Genomic DNA, 16,608 nt, shown 5'->3' on the forward strand with positions numbered 1-16,608 from the left:
CGCGGGAGGGGAACAGGCACCGCCCAGCCAGCGAGAATGGCCGGCGGCTCTGGCCTTTGCCGGCCCCGGAGCAGTGACAGAAGGGTCCCGACCTGCCAGTCCCAGGAGTAGCCAGAGCCAGAATGACAGCGGGCGGGAGAGACAGGCACCAGCTGGGGTGATAGGGGGAAGGAAGGGGCCCTGAGGCACTGGGGGTGGGTGGGCAGAGCCATCAGGCCCAGGGCTAACCAGCGTGGGGACAATTGCAGTTCCTGAGCCACCCCCTCCCCGCAGCCCCAGCAGAGAAGCCCAGAACATCACTTTTTTTTCTTTTTATTGTTCATCTTTTATCAAAACATGAAGTCGATGATACTTAGCCCCCTGCCGGGCCAGCCCACCCATGGCTGTCTGTCCATCCATCTGGGGGGGGGGGGGAGGCAGTTTGGGAACAAAAATACATGCCAGTGCCAGCTCTGCCCCTCTGTGTGAGGAACGCTACCCCCCAGACACCTGGACAGCGGCAGGAGTAGCAACCTTGCAAGAGCCAAGGGAGGGCGTAGAGACGAATACTCCCGCCATTGCCCCCCTTCTGCCAGGAGAGGGGACGAGGCTGCCTTTAGGCCCAGTCCTAGCAGCTTGAGAGGCCAGTAGGTGCCAATATGAGCCAAGACGCAGCTAGTTCCCCCCATCCATCCACCCACCCTCCCCTTGCCCACGGTCTGGATTCTGATCCCCCCCCTCCACATGATCCATCAGCTCCCTCACCACTATAAATACAAGCAACAGTGAGCTGCTGTCACCATACTTGACACAGCAGAACCCTCCCCTTCCCAGCAGTGGGGGCAGTGCACCACTTGCACACCCCCACCATGGGATGGGGACAAGGGCTGCAGGAAGGTGGGGGTGCCCTCCCTCACCAGTGGTGGGATACAGGGAGGCTCCCTGCACCTGCACATTCCAAAATTTGCTTCTGGTCCCAGCAGCATTGCTTGGGGGACAGGCTGAGTTAGATAGGGGACCACCCCTCCCACCCAGAGGAAGGGCAGCCAGAAGTGTGAGAGAGAGGAGTAGTGAGTCCCTCTAGGGCAGGAAGGAGGGTGTCAAAGGATCAGGCCAGCCAAAGTGTTTGGTCCCACTGCTGTGCCAGGGGCACCTAAATGTTTCTGGAGAACTTGGGTGACTGGGCAGCTGCTCCCACCCCCACCCCTCCTGGGAGGGGCCTCTGATCAGCAAGAGGTGTGGGACCGTAACACAGCAACCTGGCTCCCAGCCCAAGGATTTGTCATTCACAACCAGGAGCAAATATTGCTGGAAATTAGTCTATGAAGCAGCTCAGAGAAAGATAAGGGTGGTAGGGGCTGGGCACTCCCACCTCCCTGCCACCCCTACACTGTGGAGGGCTGGGGGTGGTGTCAGAACACCCCGTCTGCCCTTCACAGAGGAGACCAGCCCTGAGATACAGGGAGAGGGGTGGGGTACTGCTGGCTCAAGGCCCCATCCCTGCCTGTGAAGCCTGGGGGGAGGGTGGGGGAGCATCATCCTTCACTCCAAGCCCCCCCCTCCACCCCCCGCCACACGTATTATCGCAGGGAGATGCTCCAATCGGCTCCGATGTTGACGCCAGGTTTGCGGAGAGTCAGGACAGAGGTCTCTGGCTCGTGGTGGAAATCCAGGCGCGTCTCGGCCATGCCTGCAGGAGCGGGGAGGGCAGCCATTAGAAAGGAGAGTTCCCTGGAGTACTCTCCCCAACCCCACAACTTGGACCCAACCCCCACAGGACATTTACTGCCATCCCCCATGACTGGACCAGGAAGTCCAGAGGCCCCCTGGCCCTGTGCCCCCACTCACCAGGCTGTCTGAGGAAGACGGCAGCTGGCTTCCCTGCTCCCAGGATCACCACCCGCTCAATCCAGGCTGGGCTTTCGAAGATGCCTTTGGAATCCGACGATCTAGAAAAGTGGACAGAGCCTGGGGGTCAGAGGCTGCCAGATAAGGAGCAGAGCCAGGCTGTCCAGGGCAGGCAGCACTGCTAGGCCAGCACTGTATGTGGGGGGAAGGGAGGTTACCTGGCAGTCTGGGAGGAATTGTGGGCTGGTGCCATTTGAGAAGAGGGGTGTCAGCATTGTGCTGGTGCAGCGTGGGTACCAGCATCAAGGTGGGTCAGGGTGGGGTGGCAGCCCAGCGCTGGGGAAGGGGGGGGGGGAGAGAGGCGCGGTGCCAATAACAAGCCAGCACCATGTGGGTACCTGGCTGTCAGAGTGTTGCTGGCAAAGCTGAAGTGGCGGTGCAGGTACTGGGCCTTGCTCTCGAAGTTGTACGTGTGCCCATCGTCAATGAAGAGATCTCCTTCTGCTGTACCCTGTGTGGAGACAGAAGCTGGTAAATAGTGGCAGGGTAAGTAGGAAACCCCCACCCTGGGGCCCTGCATCACTCACCTGGGGGCTGAGCGCCACGTAGAGTGTATAGGGGTCGCGGTACATGCAGTCCGATGAGCGGCGTACCCGCTCCTTCCGTGGCACAATGCTCCCGCCCCGCTGGTACACAGGGATCTGCAGGGAGAGAAGTGGTCAGTAGCCCTAGCCAGAGCTGCTCCTCGGCTGGATCGAAGCCATGCCCCTGGAGGGGAAAAGCCCCGTGTCCCATTGCCCCCACACAGAGCCAGCCAACCCCCCTATCCTGGAGCTGAATCAGAGCCAGAGCAACCCTAGAAGTGAAGGCCCCATGTCCCATTCCCAGTGAGGAGGCCCCCCCATGACTCACACTGCTCAGGATGACAGGCACATAGAGCGTCTGGGGGGCATGGTGCTTCTGGTGCGAATGGACATCATACCAAACCTGCCAAGAGAGGAGAAGTTACAGGGGATGCCAACAGCAAGTGCCCCATAGCTCTCAGCATCCCGCTGCCCTTCCACCACGAGCCACCTCCCTCCTCACCTGTCCTTTGCCAGGCAGGTAGACCTGCACGCCCTGGGCTCCCTGCTCCGTCACTGGGTGGACCAGCAATGCATTACCTGGGGGGAGGACACAGCAAGGTCAGCTAGGACATGGGGGGAGGGCAGCACCTGCCCCCAGCCAGGGATCCCCATGGGCTGGGCACTCACCAATCAGGAACTGGTCATCAATGCTGAAGGTGGTGATGTCATCAGGGTACTCCACCCAGAGCGGCCTGGAACAGAGCAGGGCATGAGGGGGGGACCAGACCCTGACGCCCATGAGCCCCCCAAGCTCCTGCACTGTTACAAGTAGTGCCCCTGCCCCGAGCCACCCCCATTACACAGCAATGCCTCCCCCCAACTCCATCCCCAGCCATGCCCTCACCCCAAGAGGTCCCACACTGTCCCCAATGGTGCCTTCTCCAGTAGTGCCCTACCAAGAGCTCCCCAGCAGTGCCCCACCCACTCAGTCTCCAGCGGTGCTCCCACTCCAAAAGCTTCCCCAACTCCATCCCCAGCCATGCCCCTGACCCTAGAACCCCCCCAACTACCCAGCCCAAGAGGCCCCGCACTATCCAGTGATGCCTGTGCCCCAAGATCTCTATCCTCCAACCTCTGCTCACCTCATGACAGGCTGGCCAGAGCGGTAGCTGTGGTAGAAGGTCGTGTACCAGTAGGGCAGCAGGGCATAGCGCTGGCGGATGGCAGCGCGGATCAGGGCCTTGTTCTCCTCCCCAAACAGCCAGGGCTCACGCCGCACAGTGTCCAGGTGGGCATGGGCTCGGTAGAAGGGCTGGTAGGCGCCAACCTGGTACCAGCGCACCAGCAGCTCCGCATCCGGGCTCTTGAAAAAGCCACCCACATCAGCTGCAGCAGGACAGACAGGGCCAAGTTCAGTACCTGGTCTGGCCCCAGGCCCCAATGTCCCCCACCAATCTTCCTCCTGCCCCCTAAAAGATGGGGTCAGACCGGGCTCTCTCTCCACAGCCCCAACACCCCCCTGCTCCGCCCAGCACCAGAGGTGAAAACCTGACCCTAAGCCCCTCAGGCCCCCAACCCACTGAGAGACAGTGCCAAGGTAGGAGTGTCCAGTCTGCCCCCCAACTGCCCCCCACCTCCCTGTCCTGCCAACCCCTAGCCCTCAGCCACAGCCTGGAAGGAGAGCAGCCAAGGCCAGCCCTGCCCCATGCCACACTCACCACCGCAGAAGGAGATGCCCGTCAGGGCCAGGCTCAGGCACATGGGTATGGAGATCTTCATGTGGTCCCACTCGGCCGCATTGTCTCCCGTCCACACCGCACCTGTGAGGGGGTGGGCGCCAGAGAAAGGGGTGAGGACAGAGCAGTCCCCCGTGCTCAAGGGGGTTACAAGACTCCCTTGACCCTGGATTGTGCAGTCTGGTGCACCAAAAACACTCATGCCAGGTCTTAAATGAAAGCCAGGCTCAGACTGGTCATTGCTATTGGTGTGAAACGTATGGAGATACGACGGGCGGTACTGACCACGCCGTCTGCCAGGCAGTACCCAGGCAGAGCTGCCCAACAGCTTTCCACCATACCAGGTGGGCATTCATCTGGCTCTTGGGTGGCATGTAAAGAGCATTGCAAACCAATGCCACAGAAGCCCCGATTGCATATGAAGTCAAGAGGAAGGAGGGATGTGAAATCAACAGGGCGGTGGCACACTGCCATGGGGCGACCCTGGGGACAGACAAGGAAATTGGGGGGGGGGGGGTAAAAGGTGGCAACCCCCCTCCCCCTTTCTCCTGCATGTAGGAAGCAATTGAGCAGTGCAATCACATCCATGAAAATGAGCACAACCAGCCTTGGTTGAAAGGCTGCAAAGGATATTCAGGGTGAGCGAAAGGGTTTTCGCCAGATCAGCCTGCGACATGTCTCGAGAAAGTGGGTGCTGCTTCTGGTTTGTGTGGGACCCTTTTGTCCCCGTTATCCTAGCTCACGGTCTCAGTCCTGGGTCCCCTGAAAACCATCAGAGCCTCTCCACTACCCGCCCCCTCAAGGGCACTGGGGAGCAGACCGCCCCCCACCTACTCACCGTAGCGCTGGGAGCCGGCAAAGAAGGCACGGCTCAGCACGAAGGGGCGCTCCAGGCCCCCCGAGCGCTGCTCCAGTCCCTGCGCTGTCGCCATTTGCTGCCAGAGGAAAAAGACTCTGTGAGGGTGACGGGCAGAGTCTCCCAACACCTTTCACCAACTGGGACCTCCCCCTCCTTAGGGAAACCCCAGCCCCCTGGGAGCCTACCATGGGGTTGCAATCCCCAACCCCAGGTGAGTGACACTCTTCTCGCACTGGGAACCCCACTTCATTGGGATCTCACCATGGGGGTGACTTTCCCATCCCCCTGAGCCATGGGTCAACCCTCCCCCCCACAAAGGTTTGCAGGCTCTTGAGCTCCCAACACTCCTGGTGCCTCCCCACACCATGTAGAAAGTTGTGCAGGTGGCAGTGTCCCCCCGGGGTCTCTGGCCCCTCACCACATAGAAGGTTGTGCAGGTGGCAGTTCCCCCCAAGTGCTCCCTGCCCCCTCACCACGTAGAAGCCGTAGAGGTTGTGCAGGTCGCGGTGCTCCCAGCCGCCCTGGTGCAGGGCGTCTTTGTACATGGTCACCTCGGGGCCGTTGAACACGGATGGTTCATTCATGTCGTTCCAAATGTACAAGTTCTCCATGGAGCCCTGGGGGACGGGGGTGGGCAATGAGAGATAGGCAGCACCCCAGTCCTCCTGCCCCACCTGGGAAAAGCTGCTGAGTCAAGAGACAGGCCAATGCTGGACTCCCAACCTGAGTGTGGAGACAGCTCACCCCATGGCTCCACTCCCCATCCATGGTCCCACTTCCACCCTACCTCGTACTGGTCATAGGAGAACATGCTGGCCCACCAGGCACGCATCTCAGGGTTGGTGAAGTCGGGGTAGCCAGACGAGCCTGCGGAGGGGTGGGGGGAGGAAATGGGAGGATTAGTGACACCATAGGGGCTCCATGCCTAGCACTCTGCCAGGCACCCCCTCCTGGCCAGCCCCACTCCCACCCTGTCCCGGGCCACAGCCCTGTCCCCCATCCCAACAGCATCCCCAGCTCACCTGGCCAGCACCAGCCTTCATAGTCGCTGCCGTCTTTGGTCTTGACATAGAAGCCACGGGAGCGGATCTCGTTGTGGACCCGGTATCCGCTGTCCACCTTGATGTGTGGGTCCACAATGGACACCATCTGGGGGGAGGGGCAAGAGACTTGAACCGGGCACCCCCACAGTCCGAGGGGGGTCAGGCGGGGCAGGGCATTCCTTGCCATTCAGGCTGGGCTCATGGCCATGTACCCCTGCAGGTACCTCACACAGGGCCTCCTGCTGGCAGCCACCCCAGTGGCATGAGGTGGTGGGGACATCTCCCCTTCTATCTCTTGGCCCAGGATGCTGCAGGGCTGGAGGAACCGACTGAGGTCCCCAGTGAAGCAGCACCAGGGAGTGCAAGTGGGCGCTGGCAGGGTCAGGGAGGGGGGCGTTGGTGGGTGGGCGCCAGAGAAGTTGGGTCAGGGGAGCGCGTTGGTGGGCAGGCGCCAGAGAAGTCGGGTCGGGGGAGGGGTGGCATTGGTGGGTAGGCGCCAGCAGGGTAGGGTCAGGGGGATGTTGGTGGGTGGGTGCTGGAGAAGTTGGGTCGGGGTGTGGGTGGGCATTGGTGGGCAGGCGCCAGCAGGGTAGGGTCAGGGGGACATTGTTGGGCAGGTGCCGGAGAATTTGGGATGGGGGTGGGGGGCATTGGTGGGTGGCCGCCAGAGAAGTTGGGTCGGGTCAGGGGGTGCGCGTTAGGGAGCAGGCGCCGGAGAAGTCGGGTGTGTGAGGGGGGAATCAGTGGGTGGGTGCCAGAGAAGTCAGGTCGGGGGGGGGGGGCACCGGTGGGGTTCTCACTTTGCGACTCTTGGCAGCCAGGCGCCCCAGCATGTTGCGGGGCTGGGGGAACTTGCTGGGGTCCCAGGTGAAGTAGCGCTTGCCGTCGGTGTGCTCGATATCCAGCCAGATGACATCGCAGGGGATGTCGTGTGTGTCGAAGCCGTCGTCCACGGCAGCCACATCCTCCTCGTCGTTGTAGTTCCAGCGGCTCTGGTGATAGGCCATGGCAAAGAGCGGGGGCAGGGCCTGTGTGCCTGGGGGAAATAGGAACCAATACATGGGGCGCCCCAGCCACCCCGTGGAGCCACCTTTCCCTTGCACCCGGCTCCCCTGAGAGGGCTGTGCAGCGACCCCGCAGCCTGGCCTGACGCAGCCCCCGGACCCGTGAGGGCCCTGTAACCTCATCCCCACTTCTCTGTACCCATCAGGGCTGCGTAAACTCTCCCCTCCTCCTGTACCCGTCAGGGCCGCATAACCCTTCCCCTGGCCTATACCAACCAGGGCCACATACCCCTGCCCACTGACCTGTCCCCCCCCAGGGCCTTGTATCCCCCTCCCCCACCACCTGTACCCATCAGGGCTCGTACCCCTCCCCCCGCCCACTGACCTGTCCCCCCCAGGGCCTTGTATCCCCCTCCCCCACCACCTGTACCCGTCAGGGCTCGTAACCCTCCCCCTGCCCAGGCCTCCCACCAGGGCCACGTACCCCCGCCCACTGACCTGTACCACCAGGGCCTTGTATCCCCCTCCCCCACCACCCGTACCCGTCAGGGCTGGGTAACTCCCCATCCCTGGCCTGTACCAGTCAGGGCTGTGTACTGCCTGAAGACATCGGTGGGTGCAGGCCCCAGCAGCAGAAAGACATCGATGATGCCGCTCTCCGACATCCAGCGCACGTCAGTCTGGGGGGTCTCGCCGCCCCCCTGCATGTAATCCAGCATCTTCCCAAACAGTGTCTGCAGGGGGAGCCGTCAGCAATTGGGGGGAGGGGTGTACCTGCTCCCCCACTGTCCCCCTCCAACCAGAGCCAGCCCCCATCCCCACACACAGTACCCGACAGGAGCCAGCTTCCTTCCTCCCGCTTGGAACTACCCCCCACAGAGCTGACACACCCCACACACACTATCCCCCAGGAGACGATTTCTGAACCCCGCCCTGCCAGCCCAGCAGGAGCCCGTGCCCCCATACCTTGCCAGCTGTGTTGGAGCTGATGTCGACCCAGGTCTCAGCAGCATTGAGCCAGAAGATGCCCAGGGTGCGCTGGGTGTTGTGGGCCAGCAGGAGCGGCACGGAGCCGTACAGTGCCATGGGGTTGTACAGCTCATATTGGAATACATCCAGGTTGTAGAGGCGGTATGGGTCACCCCCCCTGCGGGGACACGTCAGGTCACTGCCCTGCCCTGCCCCTCCCATCCCCAGCCCTGACAGGAGCAGCACCCCGTCCCCCAACAGTCCCTCAGCCTCCCCTCCCCCCAGCCCCCAACAGGAGGAGCACCCCTGCATCGCCCATGGGCCCAGACAAGCACAGAACCCCCCCGCAGCACCAATGGGCCCCCTCCTCACTCAGTGGTGCGCAGGCGCAGGTTGTCGGCGTGCTCCGGGATCCCATAGACGTGCTCAAAGCCAGGCAGTGAGAAATCCAGCCCCACCGAGGTCGGCCCTGGAATGAGGGGGTTGTGATAACGCTGCAACTCTCGTTATCCAGGACCTGAGGGTCCTGGGCAGCACGGCACTGCCAGGCTCTGCCCAGAAAGGGGCCTCCTTGCCCCAGCACCGTGCCCCCATGCTGGCTGTGCAGGCTGGGGCCCAGTGTCACTCCCACTGCCAGTGCCACCACAGCAAAAGGCTCTAGGGGGCAAGGTAGGCAGAGGCACTGGTCTCCTCCAACCAATGGGCCTGTCTAGCCCAGTATCTCCCAGCTCTGGGTCAGAGCAACGGGCCTGTCTAGCTCAGTAAACTCCCCCCACCCCCCGACTCCAGATCAGAGCAATGGGCCCGCCTAGCCCAGTACCCCCCCCCGACTCCAGATCAGAGCAATGGGCCCGCCTAGCCGCACATGGTAGGGTCAGGATGGCTCTCACCATTGGGCTTGCTGTCCGTGTGGGTCTTGAACGTCTCTTCCCAGGAACCCAGTTCTTCTTCAGCCCGGTCCGGCCCGTCTGACACCTCCTCTGACTGAGAGGGATGGAAGTTAGACAGGGGAGCTGCAGGGATGACTATGGGTGCCCCCAAGCTCCCAGTCACACCCACGGGGCACCCTTCTGGGGGAGCAGGCCAGCCTCCACATGCATGAGGCATAGTAGTCAAGACCTCTATGTGCCTTTGCACCCAGTTACTGCTCAGCTACCCCCTTCCCACAGAGGCTCTACTTGTGCCACCATACAAGTCCTCCCCACCACTGCCCCCCGAGTCTCTGCACAGGGCCCCCACCCCCTGCTCCACACGAGTCCCCTTCTCTCTCACACACCTTTGTGCTCTTCTCACTGGACTCCTGCTCTCCAGGCACAGCTGGCTCGGTCTCCTCCCCGGCTGCCCCGCCCTCCGGGGCTGACTCCTTTGGCTCCTCCCTGAAAGAGGCAGAGGGAAGAAGAGCTGGCTCAGCACCTGCCCTGGGCACCACCAGGGCACGGCAGCGCCAGGGATGACGCCCCAAGCTGGGCACAACAGCATCTCCAGGGCAGGCAGGCACCATTAGTCTCTAGAAGCAGGAATCACTCACGCACAGGCTGGCACCAGGTTAGCGGGGACGGCAGGCAAGAGGGACAGCCCAGCCCAGATGTACCCAAACTCTGCAGGGAGCCCCCCGACCTGACTCTTTCCCTCTGGGCAGAGCCTTCCCCCTATGCCAGGGAGGGTGCTGCCCCCACCCCTGACACTCCACAGTCCAGGGGGCTGGGTCCCCCATGCTAACACACTCGGGGGCAGGTCTCATCACCCAAAGGGAGAGCAAGCATCCCAGCCACCGGCAGGGTCCTATGGAGGTATAAGGCTGGGGCGGCTACAGAGAGAGAGAGGGGCGGAGACTGGTGTAAAGGGGGTTCAGAGAGTCTCAGATTGGGGCTACAATACCACTGTGAGGGAGGGGACAGGGCCAGGTGTCTCCCAGCCCCAGGGCAGCCCCTTCCCTGATAGCATTCATTGGAAGATTGGATTCAGTCTGAGGGGGGCAGAGCTGGGCTCACCTGTCCCTGCAACCATCCTCCCACCCCTGAATAAAGCCACTCCCCCTGCATGGCCTCTGGGGCAGGGCACAGCCCCTCTCCCCACCTGATCCCCATTCCTTCCTTCTCCAGGAGAGACAGCCCCTCCCTGGCCCCCCCCGCCTGGCCCCCAGGGGGACAAAGCCCCTCCCCAACCTGCCCCCCAGGAGGAAACAATTCACAAACAAATTCTACCTGTCCAAGTCCACAGAGCCTCCATGTCACCCTCCCCTAGCTCCGGCAGGTGGCTGCCCCGGCAGGCCCCAGCCTTGAGCAACTAGGGGCTCCCATGCACCTGCCGGCTCCCTCCCTGTGTGTGTCTTGCTTGCCTGGCACAGCCTGCCACCGGGGCAGGGATTAAGTCACTGAGGGTCTGGGGAGTGCTCGGAGGGAGCAACCCCGCCCCCACCCCCCAAGGCACTGAGGCAGGGGGTGAACCATCCCCCTGGGACTAGAGGAGGGGGAAGGGTGAGCCCCAGGGCTCCCCAAATCTGGACACGGGGGGAGGGGGAAGGGATTGGCCCCAGGGCTCCCCAGCTGTAATATTACAGCCCCCGGCTACGGGCGGGTTGTGGGGGGTCAGAGACAGTAGCAGAAGCTGTGGATTTACCTATAGAAAAGGCTCTTGATCTTATCCCACAAGCTACCGACCGAGCTACTAACTTTATCCGAGAAACTGGGGCCGGGGGAGGCACAACCAACAAAACAGAAACAGCGAGAGTCAGTGCATGGAATTCCAGACACAGAGATCCCCGCCCCCCTTCACCAGGCCCTGCGCCCCCAGGAGCACAATAGATGCAGCAGGGACTGCTCCCCCTCCCAGCTGTGCCTCCTAACAGAGTCACAGCAAGGGGCTGGGTCCCAGCCCCTGCCCCCTCCAGCCCCCCAGCGACCAGCCCTGGGAACCAGCCCCCAACCATGGTCTCCAGAGAGAAGAAATCGAGGGGTTTGGGCTGTTAACCAACAGCTTGAACATGGACCCTGCCTCACTACAGGGCCCCCCTGCTGGGAGAGGCCAGGGCTGGAGTAGCTGGGAGCTCTCCCTGAAGCCAGCTCCTGCCCAGCCCCCTATATGCCCCCTGCCAGGAGAGGCTTGGACTGAGCACACTAAGCTGAACGGAAGCTGGTCACCCCTCAGGGATCAGAGCCCTGCTGGCTCTCAGGGACACAACCCCACCTGCAGGGAGGGACTCACAGCTGCCAGGGCTACAGGCTGGACAGGCCCAGAGCTCCCCTCCCCCTGGTACTCACGAGTCCTTCCGGTGCCGCAGGTGCTCGAAGTGCAGCAGCCCGCGGGGGTTGACGCTCAGCACCAGCTCCCGCCCCTGCAGCAGGTCCATGCGGAACGGCTTCCCTGTCAGGATCAGCTTGTGTCCAGAGTCGCCCAGCGAGAGCTCCACACTGTTCTCGTCCCGGCCCGTCACCGCCAGCCTGGGGGGCAGCAGAGAGGGGATGGAAGGCAGAGATATGGACGGGGGACACAGCTAGCCTGCAGGGCCAGAGCCATGGGGGACCCCCTGCCCATCCCCCCTCACCTGCTTACCCAGGGAGCACAGCTGGAAGAGCAGGCCCAAGGGTCCCCCGCTGTTAGCCCCACAACTCCCCCAAGCATGGCAAAGGGGGTCCCTCTCCCTGCAAGGCCTCTTACCAGGTGGTGGGTGGGTCGCGCACCAGCACATCGGGCACCTCGTAGCGTGGGCGCAACGGGCTCAGCTCATTGATCTTGATGCGCGTCATGTTCCCCTGCAGCCCGTAAAGCTCCAGCAGGAGTGGGACCTGGCGAGAATCAGTGTCAGCCTCACACCAGTCCCAAGGCCTCCCCTCCCCCAGGGCACACGCCAGTCTCCCTGGCCAGAGGGAACACTGGGAATCGCTTTGAAGAGCTGGGGAGCCATGCATCACCCTGCTGTGCAGAGCGGGGAGGGGCACTGTTGGAAACAGAACCAGATGTCCTGGCTCCCAGCCCTCCTGCTTCAACCCACTGGCTCCCACTCCCCTCCAGCACTGGGAATAGAACCCAGGAGTCCTAGTTCCCAGTCCCCTTGCCTCATTAGGCTCCACTTCTCTCCCAGAACTGGAGACAGAACCCAGGAGCAGTAGTTAGTCCTAAATCTGAAGGTGCTGTAATGCCAATAAAATACTGATTTTCTTACACAAGAATTATTAAACGAATTCACATTTTAGTTGTATTCTGAACGTCTAGTGCGTGATCCATGGCTAACCCAGGCCTGGCTGAGGACTGGCAGGTTATCCGAAGGGACGTGTCCAGATTAAAAACAACATACCCAGACACACACACATTTATGGTGGGGGGTGCCAAACCCGTGCGGATCGGAGGGAACTGAATACCGGGGACTCCAGAGAGGTCTGGCTGCGTGTCCTGGCTGCTCTAGGGTTACCCTGCTTGAGTCCTTTCCAACAAGGTTCTGCCAACCTCTCCACCGCAGCTCATACGGCCACCCCAGTCCCTGCTCAGTAACCAGCCGTGGCCTCTGCAGCCTTTAGTCTCCAGCTCTAATGCCATCCCCCCAGGACTCACCCACATTGCGTCCTGCTCACTCCAGGGCAGACAGACCCCCACCCCCACCCCCTGGCCCCAGAGCTGAGCTGCCCAGAAGCAGCGGCTCATGTGACCTGGCCAGAGAAGGAGCTGTCGAGCCCCTGCCCCGGAGGGTGAGGGTCATGTACCTCTGCTGGCTGCACTAGATGCTGCCACTCACTCTGGAGCTTTGCCAAGTCCAGCAGGACCACGCCCGCAACATGCTGCTCATCGTGAGCGAGCGTGTCCCCCAGCAGCATGGAGGCTCAGGGACCAGGCCCCCTTACGGCTCGACTACAATATTGCTACTGCTGCTGAACAGCTTCCAGTGCGATGCCACCACTGCCAAGAAATCCTGACTCCCACCCAGCCTCTGCTCTCATCACACTCAGGACCCGCATCTCAGGGCTGGGCCCTACCTTAGCCACAGGCCTCTCAAGGCCCCACCCCGATCTGGGCCCCCCTCACCTTGTTCACTTCGTTGACAAGCTGCAGTTTCATGGAGTCCTGGCTGAGCTGGAGAGACTCCAGCAGTGCCCTGTAAGGGGAGCTCCCGGGCGTCACACTCCTCTGGCGCCTGGGGACAGGGGGAGGGTTAGAGCAGCCAGCGCCAGGTGCAGCCTCCAGGGGAGGCGCTCAGCCTGGCTCCCTGCTCTCCAGATCCCAACAGCAGCGCAGCTTGTTTGTATCTCTGCTCCCTCCCCTGGGGAGAGCTGGGGGGGAATCCAGGCTAGGAGCTGCACAACAGCCCACCCCCCATGGAAACCCGCTGCCAGTGCAAGGGGGAGTGGCCAGAGAGAGCAGCAGCTCCTGGTCCCACCTGGGGGCCATGATCCTCCCAGCCCATCTCCAGCTGCCTGCCCTCGCTGTCCCCCCCTTTGCTTTGTTCAGCCCCACGCCCCTGCCATGCTACTCACTTGCAGAAGGAGCTCTGCTCACATGTCTTGAAGTTGCTCCTGTCCACAGCAAAGGTAGCAGCGAGGCAAAGGGCCATCCAGGTGAGAGCTGCCATCCCCAGCCTGGAAGAGAGCCAGGGTCAGGAGGCGAGCTCTGGGGAATGCCCAGCCCAGCCCTGCACATGGGTTTCCCAGAGGGGGCAGCACTGGTTTCAGGGTACCCACCACCTGCCCTGAGTCAGGGACAGCATTGGCCCCTTGCTAGGGTTAATGCCAGTGTGTGTGTGTGGAGGGGGATGGGACTTGGGGGGAATTAATGCATCTGCATCAGAGTTAACCCCAGTGCCAGGAGAGGAGAGACAGCACTGCCCCCCCCTTACATGGGCAAACATGGGTCTCAGGGGGCAGTTCAGCACAGGTCTTGCCCTAGGGGCACTCACCTCCGGCACTTGGTACTCAGGACAGGGCAAATATAGCTGGCAGACCCCCTCATCCTGCCAGACTCTTGGGAGAAGCCCATTTCCCTCCTTCCCAGGGCAGAAGCCCCAAGTGAGTCAGATAAGCCATAGGACTCATTAAAGGACCTGCTATTGGGTCCCTCTGCCCCACGGGCCCCTCTGACATGCAGGCAAGAAGCACTGGGAGAGGTTCTACCTGGCAGTCACCCTCGCAGGGGCAGCTTCTGATGCAGCACGGGGAGGAGGCGAAGGACAGGGTCCCTTCACGCTGGTATGGAGCAAAGAGCAGCTTCCTGCAGGAAGCGCTTGCAACACAGGCCGCAGGGCCATGCAGCACCATGTGAACGGGGCTTGCTACTCGGTGCCAGCCAGCCACCCTGTTAGAGCATGAACTCTTCCTCCCTGCACCATGGCAAATCCCAGCGCTGGCCAGGCTAGGCTCAGCCTCTGCCACCAGCACCTGGGTTTCACAGCGCTGCGGGTCTGGACTAAAGGGCCCCAGCAGAACTGTGCATGGGGAGCCCAGTGCTGGGACAGCAGGGGCTGCAGGACAGGACTGAGGGGCACTGGCACAGGTAGGGATCAGGGAAGGGCTCTGGCCACACAAGCCTACCCGTTCCTTCCTACCTGGCCCCACTACACCCCTGGAGCCCTAATATCGAGCCCCCTGCCACCAGGGCTAATGCCTCCCATTATCCTGGGGAGGGAGACAATGCCCCCAGACCTCCACTCCCAGGGCTGCTCCCCCGACAGTCCCTCCCTGCCAGAGCTGGCCCCTAGCATCCGCTGGGACAGGGGATTTTAGGGCAGCAGTGGGTGCAAAAGGCAGAATTGGCTTGGGGGGGGGATTTTCAGGACCTTGAAAGCCCTCACCCCCCCAGGAGACAAGGGAGCAGAAGGTAGCGGACAGGCCCAGGGCACTGCCAGCCCAGGGCTCTGAACCAGCTGCCCCGGATGCAGTTAGCAGGTTCTGGTGGACCCCAGTGGACGGACCAGAGTTGGTGTCTAGGGGGCAGCCTGAGCTTTGGTTGGAGGTGCTAGTATTGTGGGGGACCTGGGAGCTGGTATTAAAAGGGGCTCAGGGCAGGCGAGCCAGGGCCAATGGAGGGTGTTTGGTGGGAAGGGGGAAGAGCTAATATCTGAGGGAGCGTTTCTGGGGGCTTAGCACAGAGCGCTGAGCATGTGTGGGAAGGGGCTGGTATTTGGGTTTGGGGGTCTCTGGGGTGGCCAAGTAGAGGCTAGTTGGCCACGGGGGCAGCTCTGGGACAGGAACCGAGAGGAGGCTGCTTGGGGAGGGGCTGGTATTGGGGGGCTCTAGGGTGGGGACGGAACAGAGGGCGCTGGGGCAGAGGCTGGTATCTGGTGGGGGGCCCTGGACCGGGGATGGGGGAGGGGCTGGTATTGGGGGGCTCTAGGGTGGGGACGGAACAGAGGGCGTTGGGGCAGAGGCTGGTATCTGGTGGGGGGCCCTGGGCCAGGCGGAGGATGGGGGAGGGGCTGGTATTGGGGGGCCTGGGTCAGGGATGGTCTCCGGGGGGGCCCAGGGCCAGACTCGTTTGGGATTTGGGGCCCTGGGGGGGGCGGGTTCCTGCCCCGGGGGGTTCTGGGTACCGGTTCCCCCGCCGGCCCCCACTCTCACCTCTCCGACGCCATCTTGGATCGAGCCTGACCCCGCACACCGCCCCCGCCAGCACGGCTCGGTTCCCCATTGGGCCGGCGCGGCCTGAGCCCCTCCCCCGCCTCCCAGCGCGCCCGCCAGCCTCGTTGCTGAATTATTCGGAGAGGCCCCGCCCCGGTCATGAATATTAATGAGCGTCGGCCCCGGCCGCTCGTGCCCCGTTTTGTGCCGGGAGGTCCCGGCCCAAGGTGACGCTCAGCGGCTGCTGCCCGCGCCCGGGGGAGCCCGGCCCTGCTCCCTGCCTGAGCGCCGGGGGCCGCGCAGCCCCGGCCCAGGCTCCCGAGCTCGGGCAGCGCTTGGCGCTGACGCTTCCGCAGGGTCCCCCTCACGCAGACAGAGCCTCCAGCGCCGGCAATGCTGAGGGGGCCCGAACAGGCAGCTGGGGCAGAAGTTACAGCTTCCCCGTGACCAGACAGCAAGTGTGAAAAATCGGGACGGGGGTGGGGCATAATAGGAGCCTATATAAGAAAAAGACCCAAAAATCGGGACATCTGGTCACCCTAGCCATGACCCAGACATGCAGGGGCTCAGCTTGGAGGCAGGAAACAGATGTAGCTCAGTCGTAGGGGGAGGAGGGGGCTTCTGGTGCCACACACACACACAGTCCCCCACGTACCTTGCCACATGCCTACCCCCCTCACCCCTCTGATCACACAGCCAGTGCGAGCCAGAGCTGGGAATGGAACCCAGGCATCCTGCCCCCCACCCTATCACATCTGCTCAGGGGTGGCTCCAGGCCCCAGCACACAGTGCTTGGGGCAGCATGCCGCGGGGGGCGCTCTGCCGGTCGCCAGGAGGGCAGCAGGCAGGGTGCCTTCGGTGGCATGCCTGCCGAGGGTCCGCTGGTCCCGCAGCTCCACTGAAGCCGCTGGACCAGCGGACCCTCCGCAGGCACGCCTGCGGGAGGTCCACCGGAGCCGCAGGACCGGCAAGCGGCAGAGCGCCCCCCGCAGCATGCCGCCGTGCTTGGGGCGGCGAAATATCTAGAGCCGCCCCTGAATCCAGTCACAACCCCAACCCACTC

The 16,608-nt window shown here is 62.7% G+C and overlaps 1 protein-coding gene across 4 annotated transcripts; it reads right to left on the reverse strand.

Annotated features, from left to right (window-relative positions):
* Positions 1 to 184: 184 nt before the first annotated feature.
* Positions 185 to 15,631, reverse strand: GANAB (glucosidase II alpha subunit). 4 transcript variants are annotated; one of them, XM_045025346.1, is made up of 25 exons: positions 15,546 to 15,631; positions 13,470 to 13,571; positions 13,021 to 13,129; positions 11,662 to 11,789; positions 11,265 to 11,444; positions 10,624 to 10,689; positions 9,281 to 9,380; positions 8,895 to 8,988; positions 8,377 to 8,473; positions 8,002 to 8,182; positions 7,616 to 7,769; positions 6,832 to 7,067; positions 6,011 to 6,137; positions 5,776 to 5,855; positions 5,540 to 5,605; positions 4,968 to 5,064; positions 4,112 to 4,213; positions 3,536 to 3,779; positions 3,081 to 3,145; positions 2,914 to 2,990; positions 2,740 to 2,814; positions 2,415 to 2,528; positions 2,226 to 2,338; positions 1,828 to 1,928; positions 185 to 1,669 (listed from the first exon to the last, which is right to left on the reverse strand). In XM_045025346.1, the coding sequence occupies exons 1-25, from the start codon at positions 15,557 to 15,559 to the stop codon at positions 1,560 to 1,562; spliced, it is 2,832 nt and encodes a 943-aa protein (XP_044881281.1). In that variant the 5' UTR covers positions 15,560 to 15,631; the 3' UTR covers positions 185 to 1,559. The 4 variants fall into 4 exon arrangements, with proteins under 4 accessions (XP_044881281.1, XP_044881278.1, XP_044881279.1 ...); XM_045025343.1 differs by having other exon boundaries at positions 186 to 1,669; positions 5,462 to 5,605; positions 15,546 to 15,630; XM_045025344.1 differs by lacking the exon at positions 15,546 to 15,631 and adding an exon at positions 14,103 to 14,566 and having other exon boundaries at positions 186 to 1,669; positions 5,462 to 5,605.
* Between the last annotated feature and the right edge of the window lie 977 nt (positions 15,632 to 16,608).

Source organism: Mauremys mutica, chromosome 7 (genome assembly GCF_020497125.1).
Source record: "Mauremys mutica isolate MM-2020 ecotype Southern chromosome 7, ASM2049712v1, whole genome shotgun sequence".
Taxonomy (NCBI): domain Eukaryota; kingdom Metazoa; phylum Chordata; order Testudines; family Geoemydidae; genus Mauremys; species Mauremys mutica.

Bases quoted from the DNA above. Each gene is read 5' to 3' on its own strand.
- GANAB (XM_045025344.1), bottom strand. From the start codon at position 14,236: ATGGCCCTGCGGCCTGTGTTGCAAGCGCTTCCTGCAGGAAGCTGCTCT. The intron at 10,690-11,264 runs GTGAGTACCAGG...CCCCGGCCCCAG, and splicing joins CTGCGGCACCGGAAGGACTC to TTTCTCGGATAAAGTTAGTA. The intron at 3,146-3,535 runs GTGAGCAGAGGT...GCTCTGTTCCAG, and splicing joins TCTGGCCAGCCTGTCATGAG to GCCGCTCTGGGTGGAGTACC.